Genomic DNA, 20720 nt, shown 5'->3' with positions numbered 1-20720 from the left:
AGTTTAATCATCTCAAGGACTCTTTCAATCTTGACTAAAACTAATCAAAAACATTTTATTGAAAGTTTAGGGATGCCTAGAAACTATTAAAATTCAGCATCAGTAATAAAAGTTCAGCACCACCACGAACAGTTTCTACGGACAAAAACAAATCTAGAAAATAAGTTCCATGGTTTTAGAGCTGATATTTTTTAACAAGAATGAAATAACACGCTTTTCTTATATATAAAAAATTGTGCATACACATATTTCGTTTACCAACCTACCATGGACAAGATTGGTTCAAAGAAAGCGAGTAAATAAGCAGTTTTGTAAAACTATGGGAAGAAGCTAAATATGGTATTTATGAAATTCTTGGGCTGTTTGTTTTTTTTTTGTCTGTTCTTTAATTTCTTATTACGCCTTTAAAAAAGTTTAAGGGTTTAGTTTACCTTTTTTGTCAATTTTCTGTACACCCATGTAGGATATGATATAGGAAACGAATTCTTCAGCAATAAAGTAATCTAACTAGGAGACATATTTCTTTAGTGCACCTTTTGAGTGTCATACTATTAGCAAGAGTTCCTATAAAACTCGTACAAAAACGACCCTCTCCCATCAGTTCCTTATACTCTTTGCATTAGGACTTGGTCAAATGGGTCTCTTAACAGTGTATGCAAAATCATATATATTGAAGTCAACTTTACTTTACTTAACATGGGTCTACTAACATTTTCCAAAAACCCAGTAGATTCTCCAAGTTAATTTTTAATCTTTTCGCTTGATTGTTTTATTAGACTTGGTGAATTGGGGCTCCGAATAGCGTATACAAAATCGGAGCTACTGATGTCAACTTTGCTATAATCATGTTAATATTTTCCGGAAACCAAGTACATTCTCTGGATTCCTTGTCAATCTTTACGGTCGATTGTTTCATTGGACTTGGTCAACTGGGCCGCTGAAGAGCGTACGCAAAGTCTGATTTATTGAAGTCAACATTACTATGATCATACTAACATTTTCCAAAAACCCAGTAGGTTCTCAAAATTTCTTTTTAATATTGTCAGTTTATTGTTTCATTGGACTTGGTCAAATGGCTCTCTGAACAGTGTATGCAAAATTATATTTACTGATGTCAAATTTACTCCGATCATACTAACAGTTTCTGAAAACCCAGTAGATTCTCCAAATTACTTTTTAATCTTTTCGGTTGATTGTTTCATTGGACTTGGTCAAATCGGCCTGTGAACAGTCCATGTAAAACCAGATTTGTTGAAGTTTAATTTAGTATGATCATACTAACATTTTCCAAAAACCCAGCAGGTTCTTCGTATTTCTTTTTAATCTTTTTGGTTGATTGATTCATTGGACCTTTGTCAAATGGGCTTCTACGCAGTTAATACAAAATCCGATTTATTGAAGTGAACCTTACTATGATCATACTAATTTTTTCCAAAAACCCAGTAGATTCTCTAAATGAAAAATTCTAAGTACAATAAATTCTCAGTACTAAAATCTGATTACAAAAAAATATTCAAGTCCAAAATAATTCTAAGCCAAAAAAATTCTAAGTAGAAAAATCTCAAGTCCAAAATTTTTTTTAAAAAATAAAATAAATAAGGGGGCAAAAAGCGGGGGGGGGGATAAGGAGCATTTGGACCCTTGGAGGATGGGTCATTGAAGACTAAGGGCTGTCTTATCATTGTCTAAGATGTATAAGACTTTTTGTAGTAGCTTCTTTTTGTAATAGTATAGCCTACTCCCTATGGGCGTCGTCAAATCCATAACCCCCCCCCCACAACTTGATTTATAAGGATTGTTCAGAATTTCCAAGGATTGTTCTGGATTTCTATATTTCAATTCTATTCTCGGCGCCTTTTAATCTTTTAAGGCCCAAGAAAAAAATATCGGAGATTCTAGTTGTCCTTTTCACCAGTTTCTTTTTATCACATAAGTAGGCCAAAAATGCTTTTATAGATTTTTCCTGTTTCCGGTTTCTGAGATACAAGCTGTCCTATCTATAGGACAGTGGGCTCTAGTGGTATCAAAGTATACACGATTTCATCAAGATATTTTCAATGCCAAAGATTGAATTAAATGCAACACAAAACCAAAACAAACCAAAACCTTCCATTAGGGCTCATCAGAAGAAATATGACCTGCCTTAACGGGTTTCGAATGCTTCGTAAAGATCGCAAGACTATCTTGGATAGCTTATAATTGCTCTGCCGGACCTTTTTACATGTTTCTTTTAGGATTTTTTTTTTTTTTGCAATCAGTGCCATGTAATCACTAAGTACTGATCATTTGGTACAGAGTAAAGTGTGTTCTACGTATTATTTTTTTTATCTGACCCAGTCGTAGAATCCCCCTGCTCCGCCGCCGGACCCTGGCACTCGGCACTCGGCAGGCTTCTATATATGGATTCTCATTGTCGCTTGTCTTCTAACCGCAGGCAATTTAAGACAATTTTCTGTCTTTTTATATTGCGGCCTTTTCAGCGATATTTGATTATTAAAGCAAGTCCAATATCTAGCAACGATATCTACTATGCTTTCAATTTTTTTTTTTTAGGTTTTTGAATTGTTGTAATCTCTTGTTAAAATATATATAAATATTTTTGCAATTACCAGTTTTTTGCTCTTCACGCAATTTAGTGTCTTTTCATGCTGCGTCTGTTCAACGATATTTGATTATTGAAGCTTGTCCTATTTCTTACAACGATTTGTACTAATCTTTAGACTTTTGGTTTTCTTTTTTAAGGCATTTGAATTTTTGTAACCCTTTGTCAAAATAGAGAACCATCATTTGTAGTAATTGTAAATTTTCGATTTTTGGGTCTTCCTAGTGACAAGTTATAAAAGAGAATTAGAATTTTACATTTCCAATCAAATGAGCTTCTCTAAAGTTCAATCGACGACTCCTTCCATGAAAACTTTATATGCCCCCGGGGCATAACTTACAACCCTTTCCACCAGACTCTGGGGGTTATGTAAACCTTAAAGGCCTTGTTTGTGTGATCCTTGGACTATTTTTTGAACAAATGGCTACACTCAGAATTTCTATCAGATGCATTTCGGAAAATACAACGTGTGGGGTGTGGCTGCCCTAATATCACTTTGACTCTTAAAAAAGACACTAGAACTTCGGATTTCCAATCCAATGAGTCCTCTCCGAAGTGTATAAAACCACCCTTTCTATGAAAACCTTATATGACCCCAGGCATAACGTACAACCCTGGATTCTGGGGGGGAGGGTCATCCTCAAAGAAATATTTTCCGGACTTTTCAACTACGCTGAACAAAATGGCCATCTCTAAATTTTTATTGAATTTCTTTGGGAAAATGATGGGTGTTGGGGGGGGGGGAGGTGGCCTCCAATTGGCTCCAACTATTAAAAGGAGCACTAGTCCTTTTAAATTCCAATCGAATGAGCCATTTTCGAAGTTTCTACAGCAATTCCTTCTATACAAAGTACCCTGGTCTAAATAAAAGTTAAAAAATAAATAGATAGTGCCCATGTCAATTAATATAATAAACTTAAAATTCCGCTTTATATTTACTTATTGTACGAGTCTTAATGAAATGTAAATCGAATGAGAGTCATAAAACTCTCAGAATCTGTTATGCATCAAAAATCCTAAGTCATTTCACTACTAGTGACTTTCATGTGACTTTCATGAGCATCTGGTCTTGAAAGAGTTTTTTGATTCTCAAGGGCACCTGGTCTTGATACAGTTCATTGGTTCTCAAGAGCGCCTTAGAGAATAAACTTGGCTATTGCTGTCGTGAAAGTATAACCTAGCTATCTACTTCCGTTACCCAATGTCACCTTTTTCTTCACTTATCCCTAACCTTAGCAAATTAGTATTCTTAGCATTAGTTTTTAAACTATTCTAGCACCCTCAACTCGCAAAACCTCTAAAAGCTCGTTCATTTTGCTCACACTTTCATCTAGGGTGCTTTCATCAGCATAATCTAAGTCCTGGAATTTTTTCTTCTCCGTTTGATTCCATGTTCTCCCATTGCCTTTCCTGTGCTCCTTAAGACAAAGTCAATCAGTAAATCCCCTTTCCTATTAATGCATCAAAACATCCTCCATTTAAGAGGATTTGTTTTCTCTTGAGACCCGTTGGGATTCTTAGAGTCACTTCTCTTCTAACCGCAGATTTTACTTTACGATTCGGTATGACCATTTCGGTTGCAAATATTCTAATAGCAGATTTTTTCGTCCATTATTTTCATTTAGGATTTAGTGTGATGTCTGTTGTTACTTGTGTGCTAGCCAGAGATGACGTTGCGCTTCATTTTCAAGCATCATTACTTCAGACATTTTTACCTGATTTTTGCCTTAACTGTTCGGATTATACTAAATTATGAATAATCAAATTTCGTATAAACTTGATATCATAGATGTCAGAAACTTCTCTCCCAGATTTGTCCTAGCCTTTATACTTTTTCTTTAATTACGTTGCTATATAATTCATTAACACTCAAGGATTTTCCAATATTTCTGTCCTCTTGTATATCAAATTAAGTATGGCACAATCTTCGTTTAATTCTTTTTTTCGATTCATTGGGTGGCAAATCAGAAATTTCAGTTGAACTAAGAAATTATGACGTGAGTAAGGTTCCACCATTCCATTTATCTCTTGCAATGCTAGGAAAACAAGTTCTTCATTCTATTGTAATTTTTGAAATTATCATCTAAATTCCGCAATAGCATAATTATCCTTTGATTTTTTGGGTTTAAGTTCACTTTCGTTTGCAATACAATACAATTTTCGCTGTTTCTTGTTCCTTGCCTTTTTTTCTGTTCGGAGTCATTTGTCATCCTGTGGATTTTTTTACACGTGTCAGAGATACTATAGTCAATTCCTCTCTCCTGTTTATCCTTCACAACTCACACATGCTAATCAAACAAGTTTCTTCATTTAATGTAATCTTGCTTTGTCTTTTATCCACGAATTTTGTTGTGTAACATTTTCGTTTGTAATTCAACGTAATTTTGCTGTCTCTTGTTCCATGCCCTTTTCTCTAGCTGTTTAGTCATTTTTTTTCTGTTGTAATTTTTTATGCGTCATAGATATTAAAAACGACACAACCACTCAGAGGGGAATTTGACATAATTTATGCTCTTGAAATAAGCTCATAAAATTAACATTCCTCAAATGATTTTTGTTCCAAAATTAAGGCTTTATACCCTATTAATTAAGGCTTTATAGGGCTTATATTAGAATTTTACCCTTGCCATCTCAGCCTTTCTCTGTTTATAGGAGTAGAAAGTGGGATTGAACTACACTTTTCGTACAGCCTACTGTTTGGAACAGAGTCAGAAAGCCCGGTTCCCAGAACAGTCCGTAGACGATTTCTCTGGAAAACATCTAGCAAATCTTCATCTGCTTTTCGGAGCACCCATGCTTAAAAACCAAATTTGACCGCTGTCATCACTTTAGCTTCCAATATCATAATCTTGGTTTGCAGACATAACTTCCTATACTTCCAAGCTTTTTTAATTGTGAGAAAACATCTTTAGCCTAGGTTATTCTAATTTTATGCCTTTCTTTAAAAATCACCATTAGATCTATAGACAGAGTTTAAGTCATAAGAATATTTCGTGAAAATTCTCAGGTAAATCCTAATTCATGAAGTTTTTTACAATATACATGACACGAAAAAGCACATGTCTATTAAAATCCTATTAAAAACCAGCCAATTGAAGCCATTTTCAAGCCATTCAAAACAAGCCATTTGAAGCCAGCTTCTGACCTTTTGAAAAGGAAGATACAAAATAAAAGTAAGCCTACACAATTAATATTTTTATTTTTTTTAGTGTCTTGGCGAAACCTGGTATCTTTGTGCTGAATTTCAGATTTTCATCGTGGCTGTTTTGCTAATTTGGCTTATATTTAGACATGAGCTGATAGGATTACTAACCATAGTATTTATCACAACCACCAGTTGCATCACTGCGGCAACTTTGATGATCATCTGGGATATGCCTCCTACAGAATTATTTATCGGAAATGAGTAAGCAGTTATTTCTTAGATAAGAAAAAAACATATATCAGAGATAAACAGGCTAAAATTTGATTTTCTCGATTTTTTAAGCATGGGAATAAAAACATCTGTTTATATGCTTATTATCACAGTGATTTTAATAGTACATTTTTTTTTTCAAAACCAGCACTATTTTTAAGGGATTTCAAGCGATTTTTTTCAAAACTCCCTTCAATCTATTTTTGCAAAAAAAAAATTATTACTGAGACAATTTAAAAAAATAGCTACCCTTCTTGAATAAGCAATAAATGAAAAAAAAAGAATTCTTTCAAAAATTTTTTAATGAAACTAATTTTTTTGCTAGTATATTTTGTTACTTATTTTTTTTGTACCTTCAGTTACAATGGGCAACCACAATGACACTTTGTAATATCTCTCGTGCAATCAGAATGCTTTGATTTCAATAGACGACTACTAATTTTCAGATCTTGCTTCAAATTTGATACATAAAAATCTAGCTAAAACTGTTAAAACCCGCTATACCCTTTAAAGACTACTTAGATCCCTATCTTCTTTTTGGAAATAAATACTACGACTACTAACAACTCACTGCAGTATCAAAGACCTGAGGCCAACACTGCTACACACGCTCCTCCTCCATACTAATATATTCGAAACTTCTCTCTTTACCCCCCCTCCAGGAGTTTCCACTCCCCTTAAATCTTCACTTGCGACATACTTCGGAAACACCTTTCTTTTTGTATAGCCCTAGGTGGTTGGTCCAAAACATATACATATATATATGCATATATATATATATACACATACATAAATATATATATATATATATATATATATATATATATATATATATATATATATATATATATATATATATTCCTAGTTGCGTTTTTAACTTTCTTCCGTAAGGCATTATCAGAGACTTTACAAATTATATTCTAAAATTATACCATCCATATGTTATAGTCTCTATTTGAATATTCAAAAGTTCCTGGAAAGTTTCTCTCAAATTCTTATCTGGAGTCTACCAACATCATGCTTTCTCGGAAGGTAGTTACCCTTCCTAAATTTCAGCTTTGTATTTACTAAACCATGCTAGATGGTGATCTTTACTTTTGACATCAATAGTAGCATTCCTAAATATCCTAGTTTCTTGTATCTGTCCTTTCAGAATTAGGTTTAGAATAACATAAATCAATAAGTTTAGCTGTCTTACCATCATGTGAATCCCACGTTAGCCTATGGTCCATTTTATAATCGAATACTGTTATGGTTAGAAGTAGATTGTTATACCTTTGAAATTACATTAGTCTCCAATCGTTACTGTTTCCTTTTCCTACGCCAAATGTACCTAGTCTAGGATACCTTCTATCCCTGTTTCTACTGACATGTGTTTGGAGCCCCCTGATGAAAATTTCATATTTCCATCAAAGAACATGTTTATTTGTCTTGAAGCTGTGAGTGAAATTTATCTTAAGTAAAAATTTTTGCAAGTAAAAGCTTCTCTCTAATAACACATTTCTAATTAGTGCATCTAATGATCTTCGTACACTTGACCTCGTAGATTGTAGTCAACATGAAATAGTTAAAGTTGCATGACGTTTTTAAGATTTACGGTGTAGCATATAAACGCTGCCGCTCTCAAACATAGAAATTTTACGACAGTTTGCATATTGAAAGGAAAATCTTTGAATAGTCTTTGATAGATTTATTTATCATGGTTGCAGCAATAGCTACAACCATGACGCTTTTTACCTATCAAGGAGTGAACCATAGCCCAAAGTAGCCAAAAGTTTCAAATATTAAAAAAGCTTGGTGCAGAGACATCTTTAAATGTAAACAGTGACATCTATAAGATTGTGAATTGGTAGCTTTGGACTTAACGCTAGATTTTGTTATTTAAAGACTGTTTGAAAAGGAAATTGATGGCAGCTCGTTATTACGAAAATAATCTAAAAAACGCCATATAATGTTTTGTTATCTTAACTAGTTAACGAATTATTTTTAGTGTATCGCTAATCGTTGTCAAGATTTTCAAAATATTAATCAATTAATAATATTAAATTGTTACACAACTGAAAACGGTATTGTCAAAACTCTACACAGGATAATTTCAGCCGCACCTATAACAATAGCGAAATTCACTTATTTTGTATAGGGTTTTGTATTTTGATGTGTCTTTTTTCTGACTTTCGCTATCTTCTCTATAGTGCAGTACTGAATCATCAAAGAGTTGTTTAAGAGCTCATTTAAAATATAGCTTTTATTTTCGATCGCCCTCCAAAAATTTAGCTTGAAAGGGCCATCATAAAGCTCTATATGATACCAGAACAGTGTATATTAATTGCCGTTTCCGAAATATGAAGACCGGAAAGAATGAAGAGGGTGCTATCATAGTAGCCGTTGTTGAAATCACTAGGACTAAGGTTTATAATCTACCCTTCTAAACTGCCTCGCTTTCAGCTCTTGTAATATTTCTTTTAATCTGTCTACTGAGTAACAGAACTACCACACAATGTTTTTATTCAAAACGTTTATAAAACCTTGTTATACAGAATTTTAAGAAGAATTTTTTATGTCAACTTATTTTCAAACTAAACGCAGTTAAGTTGGTATAGCTGGTTGTAACAGTTTTACCTTGATCTTTTGTGTCAAGTTTGAAACCAGATCTGGAAATAAGATCTTTTCATCTAGTGACACAAGGTCAGTTGTCTGGTGAGAGATTTGTTAAAACAGGACAAAAAATATGAACTTTAAGAATAAAAGTTGTGTGAGATATCAATATAAGAATCAAGTTGTCTGGAAAGAACTAATGAAAATTGACTGAATATTTAATAGAGAACTATATTAACTCCTAGAAATCTCAACAAGTCAATATTGTATTTATTTCTATTTTTTTATCTTATAAATATAAAAAAGAATATATATAATATATCTTGTTTTTCAGTAAAGCGCAAATCACGCACTAAGCTTTATAAACTAAATGAATATATCACGGTGACCTTCTTGAATGATTAAGTAAATGGACCTTTCTTAACTAAGCCAGGACAGTAATAGGCTAGTACAGGCTAGTAATAGAATAGTACACCCTAGATTCCTAGAATAAAAAAAAAATTTTTTTGGCCAATATATTTTTTTTTAATTTCATTATAAGAATTGAAAAATTCCTCCCCCCTTGATGCTGAGAAATTAATTTTCTTGCCTCTTTAACATGAAAATCCATCCCTCTCCCTATATGTTCATAAATTAGTGCTCCTGAACTACTCAGTAAGGAAAAAATCAATTACAAAATAAAAATAACGTCAAATGATCACTTTTTAACTCTCTTGCTCTTTTGTCCTTCAAAACTCAATTCACAGTATTGACATGTTTTGTTTCTGTTGCTCGTTAAGCAGTAATGCTTAATACTAATCACATCTCTATATATAGAATTGATTGACCCAATTTAGGAACACTTAGAATCATTGGCGTAGTTTCGTCAAAATCTTGCGCGGGGGGGGGGGGGGAATCGGAGGGAATTTTCCTAAATTAAGTGAAAATAATATTGAAAACTGAAAAATGAGTCATATAGTACCATAAAGATAAAGATATAATAAAGTAAACTGACCTGTTTCTGTGGATGCTTAAAAGGGGGGGGGAGACAACCTGGACAATCAACCTGGACAAAAATCAACCTAAAAAAATCAACATGGCAAGCGAGAATCAGAACGTGTCAAAATTTAGAATGATAGCGATGATTATTGGGTTTGGGATTTTGACAAGGATAAGGTCATCCATGCCTAACATACCTTCGTTAAAAAAAAAAGATTTGGCGATATGTATTTCATAATGACGAAAGATAAGCCTAGGTTTAATGAAGCAAACCGATTGAAAATCATAGCGATGATGATTGGGTTTTGGATTTTGACATGGATAGGGTCATCAATACCTACCATGCCCTTGAAAATCAAAAATATGAACATCATATAATTATTTTCGTACATGATATCTTGCATACAATAAATGAGATTATTGAATATCCAATATGACAGTTATTTATATAATATAATGTCTGTTGTAAGGCCCCAAAATGAAAACTTGCAGTTGCAGTTACTATAAATTATGATTCTGTGGAACAACACCTGAACTACTCGTGACAAGATCTGAAATTCAACAACCTGGACCGTCAAATACGACAACATCAATACTGAGACCTGAAGCAAATCTTTCTTGATGTCGTGACGTCCATATCGACCTTAAATTGGAAATGGTGCCTTTGTAAAATTACTTTTTTTTATCGGACCTTTAACTTTTGCATCGGTTTGTCTTTTGTCATTATGAAAGGAATATCGTCGAACCATAGTTTCTTTCAATTGTTCAGGTGGTGGAACAAAAACTTCTTCTTTTGCCTTGGCTTGTCATTTGTCACTATGAAAGACATATTGCCGAACATTTGTTTCTTTTAATTTTTCAGGTGGGGGGGACAAAAATCTTCTTTTTTCTTCCAACGATTTATCCAGTCCATATTTCTGATTTTCAAAAGTATGGTAGGCGTTGATGACCTTATCCGTGTGAAAAAAAACCAATCGCTATTATTTTCAATTTTTTTGCTAAGATTCAGCTTGTCTTTCGTCATTATGAAATACATGTCGCCGAACCTTTTGTTAACAAGGTATGGGGCAAGCGGCAGGCTTCTATATATAGATTTGAGCCTATATTTGAGTCTTCTTTTGACTCAGGTAGTGTTTTTTTTATTATGAAAGACATTTCGCCAAACCTTTGTTTCTTTTAATTGCTCAGGTAAAGGGACAAAGACTTCTTTTTCTTCCAACGATTTATCGTAGTCCTGGTTTTTGATTTTTAAAGGTATGGTAGGCACTGATGACTTTATGCATGTCCAAATCCAAAACATAATAATCGTCGCTATCATTTTCCATTTGTTTGGTTCGGTTTGTCTGTCGTCATTATGAAATACATATAGCCGAACCTTTGTTGTTTTTTTTTAACAAAGGTATAGTAGGCATTAATGATCAAAAAAGAAATTTCACTCTAACAATAAAACGTTTTGCTGGTAGTTGTCAGGGCTCCCTTCACACTTCGTTGTATGTTCTTAGTTCACTTTCAGGTGGTAGTAGAACTTTTAAGCTACGTTGTCTTTTCACACGAGAAAATGCAACGTATAACATTCCATGATTTAAACCTAGAGTCCTAAGGTCGACGCCAACAAATTCAAAAGTTTGTCCCTGCGACTTATGTATAGTCATGGCAAATGCGGGTCGAATTGGAAATTGATGTCGTTGAACAGTTAACCTTTACTAGAGTGCACTGTAACTCGGGATAAGTGGACTTCTTTTCCTAATTTTCCCCCAGTAATTATATTTGCCTTAATTATGTTGTTATATAATCCAATAGCAGTAATACGGGTTCTATTAACATCCCTTCTGAAATATCTAAGTTTCGGCAAAGCATAACTTTCGTATTTTTCCGTATTTTTAAGTCATGTGGTGGTAAATCTGTTGTGTCAATTGAATTGAGGAATTCTGGAGTAAATAAAATACCTCCCTTTTCTTTATTTCTTACAGAATCGTCATTATGAAAGACATATCGCTGAACCTTTGTTTCTTTTAGTTGCTCAGGCGAAGGGACAAAAATTTCATTTTCTTCCAACGATTTTTCTAGTCCAGGTTTTTGATTTTCAAAGGTAGGGGAGGCATTGATGACCTTATCCATGTCAAAATCCAAAACCTAATAATCATCGCTATCATTTTCCATTTGCTTGGTTCGTTTTTCTTCGGCTTGTCTTTCGTCATAATGAAATACATATAGGCGAACCTTTGTTGTTTTTTTTTTTAACAAAGGTATAGTAGACATTGATGGTCAGAAAAGAAATATCACTCTAACAATAAGTCGTTTCGTTGGTAGTTTTCAGGGCCTCCTTCCATGCTTCTTTATATGTTCTTCGTTCATTTTCAGGTGGTGGCAGAATTTTTAAGCTACGTTGTCTTTTCAGACGAGAAAATGCAACATATAATAGTCCATGATTAAAAACTGGGGTACTAAGGTCGGTGTCAACAAATTAAAAAGTTTACCCTTGCGACTTATGCATAGTCATGGGCAATGCGGGTCGAATTTGAAATTGATGTTGTTGAACAGCACCTCCAAGTTTACTTTTGCTAGAGTCCACTGTAACTCGGGATATGTGGACTTCTTTTCCTGATTTTTTTCCGAGTAATTATATTTGCCTTAATTGTTTTTTTATATAATTCAGTAACAATAAGACGGAATCCATTAAATATCCCTTCTGAAATATCTAAGTTACGCAAAAGCATAACTATCGCATTTTCTTTTTTTAAGTCATGTGGTGGTAAATCTGCTGCGTCAATTGAATTGAGGAATAACAGAGTAAATTCAATACCTCCCTTTTCTTTATTTCCTAATAGAATAAAAATTAGGATTCTTATAGAATCATAATTTTTATACGATTTGTATTCTCCTGGAATCTTCAAGGATGTACTTTGAAAATGCTTCCTGTTCAGGATCGACCTGCACAATTTTCTCAAAGGAAAGATGTTTGAAAATCTTCCAAATAGGACTTTTTAATTGATAAATCGAGTGTTTCACTGCTGTTGCTTCGGGTTTGAACTGGTAAACACTGTCGGAAATAACCTCCAGCAACAAAAATTTTTCCACCAAATAGTAGGTTCGGATTTGCAATGGACTGCAAGAACTGATCCATATTTTGTAAGCCATACTTGGGAAGCATGGGTGCTTCGTCAAGTAGGAAAACATCTACTTGAGCTAATTCTAAACCTCTGCTTGATCCAGATCTTATACAGAAAATAGAATCTGAGGAAAGTGGAACTTTCAAGCCAAAGTCTTGCGTCTTGTTAATCCAAATGGCAATAAAGTTGCTGCTATTCCTGAATAAGCCATACATAGTACTTTGTAATTTTTTCCAAACAGAATGTGATACAAGGTCTTATAAGCTAATGTTTTACCGGTACCATCTGGTCCATCTATGAAAAAACATTTTTCCTAAAAAAATTAAGATCATTGACAGCCAGTAAAATATTGTCAACAATTTCAAGCTGTTTTCCTTGAAGAAGCCGATACATACTATCTCCAGTAACAGCTGACTCATTAGAATTTGGAAATTCCAACCTTTGGTCATTTTCATAGGTCTCAATGCTGTCCATGCCGTCTTAATGGTCTTAGTGTGGTTCATGCCGCATCGTTCCACCCAAAAAACTAAAATGTCGATCTCTATTGCCATCATATTGAAATTCGATGCAATAATACGATAAGCATGCTTTACTGCTAGTTCTTTAGATAAATTATTTCGTCTTGCATGCAACATTAAATCATCTGCCAACTGATTTTTGAATGTTTCCCAAAGATCTTTTGGATCTGCAGGATTACCAAAAACAAGAATCTGTGTAAAGAGTATTCGTAATACAGAATGTATTTTGGCAAGTGCCAATTCTTCTAGGGCGTCGAACCACTGTTTATCTCTAATTCAAGGCCATGAGCCGCGCATGCTTTTTCGTATGCGGTATATACAATGTTATAAACTGTTTTAAGATCTTCAAAACTTGTAGCATTCTTCACAAGATGCAAAAGTACTCGTAAATAGAACCACTCGGGGAAAGCTGCACAATTTACGTTGTGAATTCATCCAATGACACATAATCGACGGATTCTTTGTTCCCATGTACTGATATTGCCATTCCATTTATAGTGCTCGGGCATTTCCCAATAATAGAGAAATTCCTTCTTTTTCATTTCTTTTAACGCCCTGTTGTGTCGAAAATACACTTCCAATGTTAAGCTTTGTTGTCAAATATCTATCAAATATTCTTGGGCTTGGCTGATATTTTGCATTATATAACGTTCTGGCAAATGAACATTTAAACGTTGAATGACATGGCCATTTTTCTGGATATCGTAACTAAATAGTCACCAGTATGCTCCAGTTGGTGTAATGCCGCCTCCTTCTACATAGGTTTGTGCTTCATTGTAAACCATGCACCGTTTATTTTCGACAATCTTTATTGAAGTACAATCATATCCCTTGTAGATGTATGTATATAGATAATTTACCGGACCTATATCTCCTACATATTCGACATTTATGTGACATTGGTATTTTTTAAGCATATGAGGATTAAATGTGGTGACATGACGATTATCAAGAGCAATTCGGCGATTGTTATAATCTTTTCGATAAACGGCAGGGTCATGTGAAAATTCTTCTCTATTCATTTCGTCTAATTTTGGATCATAACGACGTCTATACTTTGGTTTTTCAGCATCCGCTAGAGATCTGACTGAATTGTGCTCCTTTGTAAAACCAAAGCGGGACTGGAATTTTCCATTTTTATTAATCATACAACTTGCATTTGGATTTAAATTCCCATATGGATTAAGAATCATTCACTTTAAGACTAATTCTCTTAATAATGCATAGTTGGAATTTTAGCTGAAACAGGATCATCAATATCAACTGGATTATGGATTCGATTCTGAAGACTCAGGCTCAATAGCAAATGCATATGTTGTAGTCCACATTTGTGAAATTCAATCGTATCAGTTTTTTACTGATCATATTGACCTTCTTCAAGTCACAAAAATTACTCCTAATTATAAACTGACACAAATTGTAACTGGTCATTGTAAATTAAATTCATTTTATGTAGAATTAATAAAAGTGATTGTTCCAATTGTGTTTGTGGTGACGATGAGACTTTATATCATTATCTTTTTGAGTGTAAATGTTTTGAAAATGAAAGAACTGAAATGCAATGTAAATTACAAGGTTTTATTACTCTAATAATTTTAATATTAATGTTATCTGGTTCATCAAAGAGGCTCAGTATGCCGTTTTGGAATACTTGAACCGAACAAAGAGACTAGATATTGTATAATTTTTTTTCCCTTCATTTAATTACTATTAAATGCTAATAATTGTTGTCAACTTACTGTTTTTCCTTTTCCTTATTTCTGTGTGGTGTTTAATATTTTGATTGTGATTCTCAGTTTCTGAAATCTTATGCTAGCCTATATTTTATTGATTAGACAGTGAAATACTCTGTATGGGTTTAATCACTGAATAAAATCATTCATTCATTCATACACATATGCTGCCACCTTTCCAAATATCTGATCCTTACCTATATCATTGATTATATTGTCCAATTTCAGTTTAGCAATTCGAGTAATGAGATCAGGACGATCTTAAGGGGAGTTTCTTATAATAGATTTATCATCAAGTTTAATACTTGCTGCTTCTTTAAATTCAGGCCAACGAGAATTTCAAGTCATAGTTATAAAGAAATCTTGGGGTACAAGGTGACGAACAATGGTGACGAAAGAAGTGTTTTGATACGACGAATGATGACGGTAGTATAACTTTTTCACCAATGAATTCATCCTCTTTCGAGGTTAAGTTTTTAAGAAGTCGTGTAACACCTACGAAAGTTTCACCCTTAATGCTTTTCTGGTTAAATTTTATTTAATCAATACAAATCACGCTCAACACGAATAGCGGTATCAACTAGATACTGTTGGAAAAGTCTTCCACCAAAATGCAAAGCATTAAAACCAATCCTAAAGTAGCATGAAGTAGCATACACCTTGACCATCCTGAAGTTCTAGCTGGGTAAAACATTGAGTAGATAAAGGAATCCACACGATGGTCCCTATTTTTGAAAATGAAAAGGTTTTTGCCACGTTGTTTTACAACCATTTCATTTGGTGGAAAACTATGGTCAGCATTAAGAGTAAGCACAGCGCATACTTCACTACATTCAGGAGGGTTGAAAAGTCTATAATCGACACCATCTGGCAAAGTAAAAATGAGCTGAACGTTTCAAGGCACGTTTCATTGTCCTAAGGAACGTTTCATTGTCCCAAGGAAGCAGTAAGTTGATTTGAATCATCCTCCACTTCTTGCATTTTCTCGTAACCTTTGACATAGTCATTTGAATCTCCAAATATTTCTTCCAAGAGATTCATTAGGTTATGAGAGATCTCATAATTTAAAGGGTGTTCGAGGCGTTCCTCCACAGCTTTATTTGGGTCTAAAAAGTGTATTTGGCCATTTGAAGGTGGCTTAATTTCACCTTCAGTAGTTTGTGACGGATGTGCCGCTAAATTGATTTTGTGATAAATTTATCCAGCTACTTTAAAGCTAAATATATCTCTACTATTTATGGTTTGATTATTACTTACCTTGAATGAAGCTAGAGCAAAACACGAGTTCAAGTTTCGAATACGTTTATGAAACTCTTCAGAGAGCATGTGACGTTCTAAAAAAGGTAAACCAATTCATTTGGAAATTGAGGTGGTGACACTTCACTTCGACCATGCAAGCAGCAATCTCCAAACGCATTACCTTTGTTTCCTATTCTTTCATCCGGAATGGAAGGCTTAAAAGTGAAGACAAGCAACGTTGAAGGATCCCAAAGATTTATATGTTACATTTACTGAGTTTATGAAATCTTGGTACGTATGTCCTTGGTTTTGTGCCACACGTTGTTGGTAACAAGGACTACGATGCCGCTGTTCTCCTAAACACGTGTGTCTTTGCCCTTCTTTTTCATTTTTGATACGCTCTAAGTCTTGTTTTTGTTTATCTTCTAACCCTGTGTGTCTTTGATCTTCATTTTCATTTTCGACACGCTCTAATTCTCGTTTCGTTTATCTCAAAGTGCCAATGTTTTGCAGTTAATTTTCATTTTTTCATACGCTCTAATTGTCGTTTTCGTATATCTTCTAACCGCATATGTTTTTACTGTTCATTTTTGTTTTTTATACGCTCTAATTGTCGTTTTCGCATGTCTTATAACAGCCCGTGTCTTTGCTCTTCATTTTCACTTTTAACACGTTTTTGGATTTTGATTTCTTCAGATACTTTAGCAATGGCCTTTTCACTAGCAGCCCGTATCGGTATTGTTGTAACTGACGGTCCAGGTTGATAATTTTAATATCTTAACACGTTTGATAGTTTAGGTGTTGGTTCCACAGAATCAACATTTATAGTAACTGCAACTGCAAACTTTCGTTTTTTGGGGTCTTCCCTTAGAAATTGTGTTGGATAAATAACTGATAGTGCTGGATAAATAACTGACAACATTTGCAAAAATAGTTGGGTTATTTAAAAGGAGTGACGTCATAAGATGTCGTCGTATATGACGTCAATGTATTTTTTGTACGTGCTTGATTCCACAGAACCTTTATTTATAGTAACTCAAAGTGCAAATTTTCTTTTTTGGGTCTTCCTTTAGACATTGTGTTGGATAAATAAAAGATTGTGCTGGATAAATAACTGACTACATTTGGAAAAATAGGTGGCTTTGAGAACATCCCAAGATACCGAATTTCCCGAAAAAATATGAAACCTTTTTCGAGAACATACATATATACATACATACATACATAATTATTAGTCACATATGAAGATAGTATATAGATAAAGATGTAGATATATTTCTCACAAAAGCCTTATGGGCCATGGATAATACAAATACAACAACAAAACATCATATATGATGCCATATATGATGTCAAGAAATGCTTATATGATGTACTAACATGGTACATGACGTCATTTTCAAAAACCAAAATTCAGTCTCTTAACGATTTTTCTCAGACTTCTGACCTATAGAATAAATTTATACATGCGCAATTATTACTCACATATAAAGATGATGTATATATATATATATATATATATATATATATATATATATATATATATATATATATATATATATATATATATATATATATATATATATATATATATATATATATATATATATATATATATATATATATATATATATATGTGGGTAATGATTGTGTATGTATGTATTTATATATGTCTCGAAAATGGCTCCATATTTTTGGGGGTGAAATTGGTCTCTTGGGGTATTCTCGCATAAAGAAAACGATCTAGATAGGTCAGAAGTCTGAGAAAAATTGTTAAGAGCCTTATTTTTGGTTTTTGCAAGTGACATTATGTACTATATTATTACATCACATAAGCATTTTTATGACATCATATATGGCACCATATAAGTATTTTATTATATGATGTCACGCATAGAATAAATAAGATTGTTGAGGTTCCAACGCAACAGTTATTTATATAACATAATGTCTGTTGAAAGACCCAAAAAATGAAGCTGCAGTTACTATAAATGATGATTCTTTGGAACCAAGACCTGAACTATCAAACGTGATAAGATGTGAAATTTGACAACCTGAACCATAAATTGCGACAACACCAATACGGACAGCTGAAGCAAAGGTCATTGCTAAACTTTCTGAAGTAATCAACATCCAAAAATGTTTCAAAAATGAAAATGAAGAGCAAAGACACGGGCGGTTAGAAGATATGCGAAAACGACAATTAGAGCGTGCTAAAATTAATAATGAAGGGCAAAGACCTACGTGGTTAGAAATACATACGACACCGAACAAATGAGGGAGTCAAAAATGAAAATGAAGAGCAGCGAGTGAATGAAAATCAACCTGGACAGCGAGAATCAAGACGTGTTAACATTGGAAATGATAGCAATGATGATTGGGCTTAGGTTTTTAACATGGATAAGGTCATCAGTGCCTTTGATACCTTTGTTAAAAAAACAAAGATTCAGAGATATATATTTGATAATGACGAAAGATAAGCCAAGGTATAACGAAGCAAACAAATACAAAATGATAGCAATGATAATTGGGGATTGAATTTTGACATGGATAAGGGCATCAATACTACCATGCCTTTGGAAATAAAAAATATGGACTAGATAAATCGTTGGAAGAAAAAGAAGTTTTTGTCCCACCAACTGAACAATTAAAAGAAACAAAGGTTCGGCGATAAATCTTCCATAATGACAAAAGACAAGCCAAGGCGAAAGAAAAAGTTTTTGTCCCACCACCTGAACAACTAAAAAAAACAAAGATGGTCGTCAATGCCTTCCATACCTTGTAAAATAAAAACTCGAACTAGATAAATTGTTGGAAGAAAAAGAAGTTTTTGTCTCACCACCTGAATAATTAAAAGAAAAAAAGGTTCGACGATACGAATTTCATAGTGATGAAATATAAGCCAAGCTGTAACAAACCAAACAAATTGAAAATCATAGCGATGATAATTGGGTTTTGAATTTGACATGGATAAGGTCATCAATACCTACTATACTTTTGAAAATCAAAAATATGGATTGCATAAATCGTTGGAATAAAACTGAAATTTTTGTCTCACAACCTGAACCATGAAAATAAACAAAGGTTCGGTGATATGTCTTTCATAATGACAAAAGACAAGCCGAGGCAAAAGTTAAAAGTCCAATGCAAAAAATGTAATTTTACAGAGACACTACTTCTAATTTAAGTTTGATTTTCACGTCGTGACATCAAGAAAAGGCTCAAATTATCAGCGTTTAGAAAACAAGCGACAGAGAGAATATGTATACAAGAGCCTGAAACGTGCCAGTAAAAAATGTAATTTTATAAAGGCATTACTTCTAAATAGAGGTCCATTTGGACGTCATGACATCAAGAAAATGCTCAAATTGTCTGCGTTTAGAAGACAAGCAACAGTGGGGCCTAAATACTAAATACATATATATATATATATATATATATATATATATATATATATATATATATATATATATATATATATATATATATATATATATATATATATATATATATATATATATATATATATATATATATATATATATATATATATATATATATATATATATATATATATATATATATATATATATATATATATATATATATATATATATATATATATATATATATATATATATTGTTGATGTTTGATGTTTGTCCAAGAGCATTTTTAAGTTGCTATAACTATACTTACTTTTAATTCAGCTAATTGGGGTATTTGAAATCTTAAGAGTTGAAGCGTAGAGTGTCTACGAATTGAAGATTTTACCCATTTGTACAATGTAAGCTATAATGTGTTACCGAGATTCAAATAACTCTGATAGAAGTTTTGTTAATTCCGCTATTAACTAGATAAACTAGATTCCTTATGAACTAGAGCGTAATAACATATTTATTGCTACAGCTATTTTAAGATTTAGAACAGGTAATGTGGGAACCTGTCCAGCACTGTATAAGTGAAGCACAGCTTATTACCCTTATCGGGGTACTTTTATGATTACAATGACGTAAGAAATTTTGTACTGAGGTGTAGGAAATATGAAGTAAAATGAAATGCACCTAAAACTTTAGTTATGATTTAATTTTACGTGTTTAGACACTTTATTTTTTGGATGGATCTGGTGACTGCCAATCCAATGTTTTTGAATCATTATGTTATACATAATGCTGGGAATGAAGATCCAATAACGAAACATTTGACCAGTATAGGATCCATCTAAGAAATTTTTACAGGTATATGTGTTACCACTAATTATATAATAGTTACAATAATACCTAATATTGTTATTCATTAAAGCTACATATTGTTTACTGGTTAAAGTGTGCTACAGAATAGTTTATATGATAATTGTCTTTTTCTAGAAACTTTGAAGGATATGCTGATTATGGCTTATATTATTACACAAAACCATGGTTTCGATGCCCCCCTTTTTTCATTGGTGTCCTTGTTGGATGGATAATATACAAAATAAAACAGCCAAAATATCAGAAGCCAGAATGGGTAAATCCTATTTCTTTCTCTTTCTG

The 20720-nt window shown here is 33.2% G+C and overlaps 1 protein-coding gene across 1 annotated transcript in view; it reads left to right on the top strand.

The window, feature by feature from the left end:
* The window catches only part of LOC148956849 (nose resistant to fluoxetine protein 6-like), a 115212-nt gene that overhangs the window by 88120 nt on the left and 6372 nt on the right, over positions 1-20720 (top strand). Inside the window, exons 9-10 of the mRNA XM_089092240.1 lie at positions 5812-6008; positions 20556-20694. Coding sequence (XP_088948366.1) covers positions 5812-6008; positions 20556-20694 — 336 coding nt within the window. The remainder of the gene's footprint in view (positions 1-5811; positions 6009-20555; positions 20695-20720) is intronic.

Source organism: Artemia sp. Qi Xiang Cuo, chromosome 1 (assembly GCF_049724085.1).
Source record: "Artemia sp. Qi Xiang Cuo chromosome 1, ASM4972408v1, whole genome shotgun sequence".
In the NCBI taxonomy this organism is placed as follows: domain Eukaryota; kingdom Metazoa; phylum Arthropoda; class Branchiopoda; order Anostraca; family Artemiidae; genus Artemia; species Artemia sp. Qi Xiang Cuo.
The sequence above is the reverse complement of the archived record's forward strand: the minus strand, read 5'-3'. Positions and strand labels throughout refer to the sequence as shown.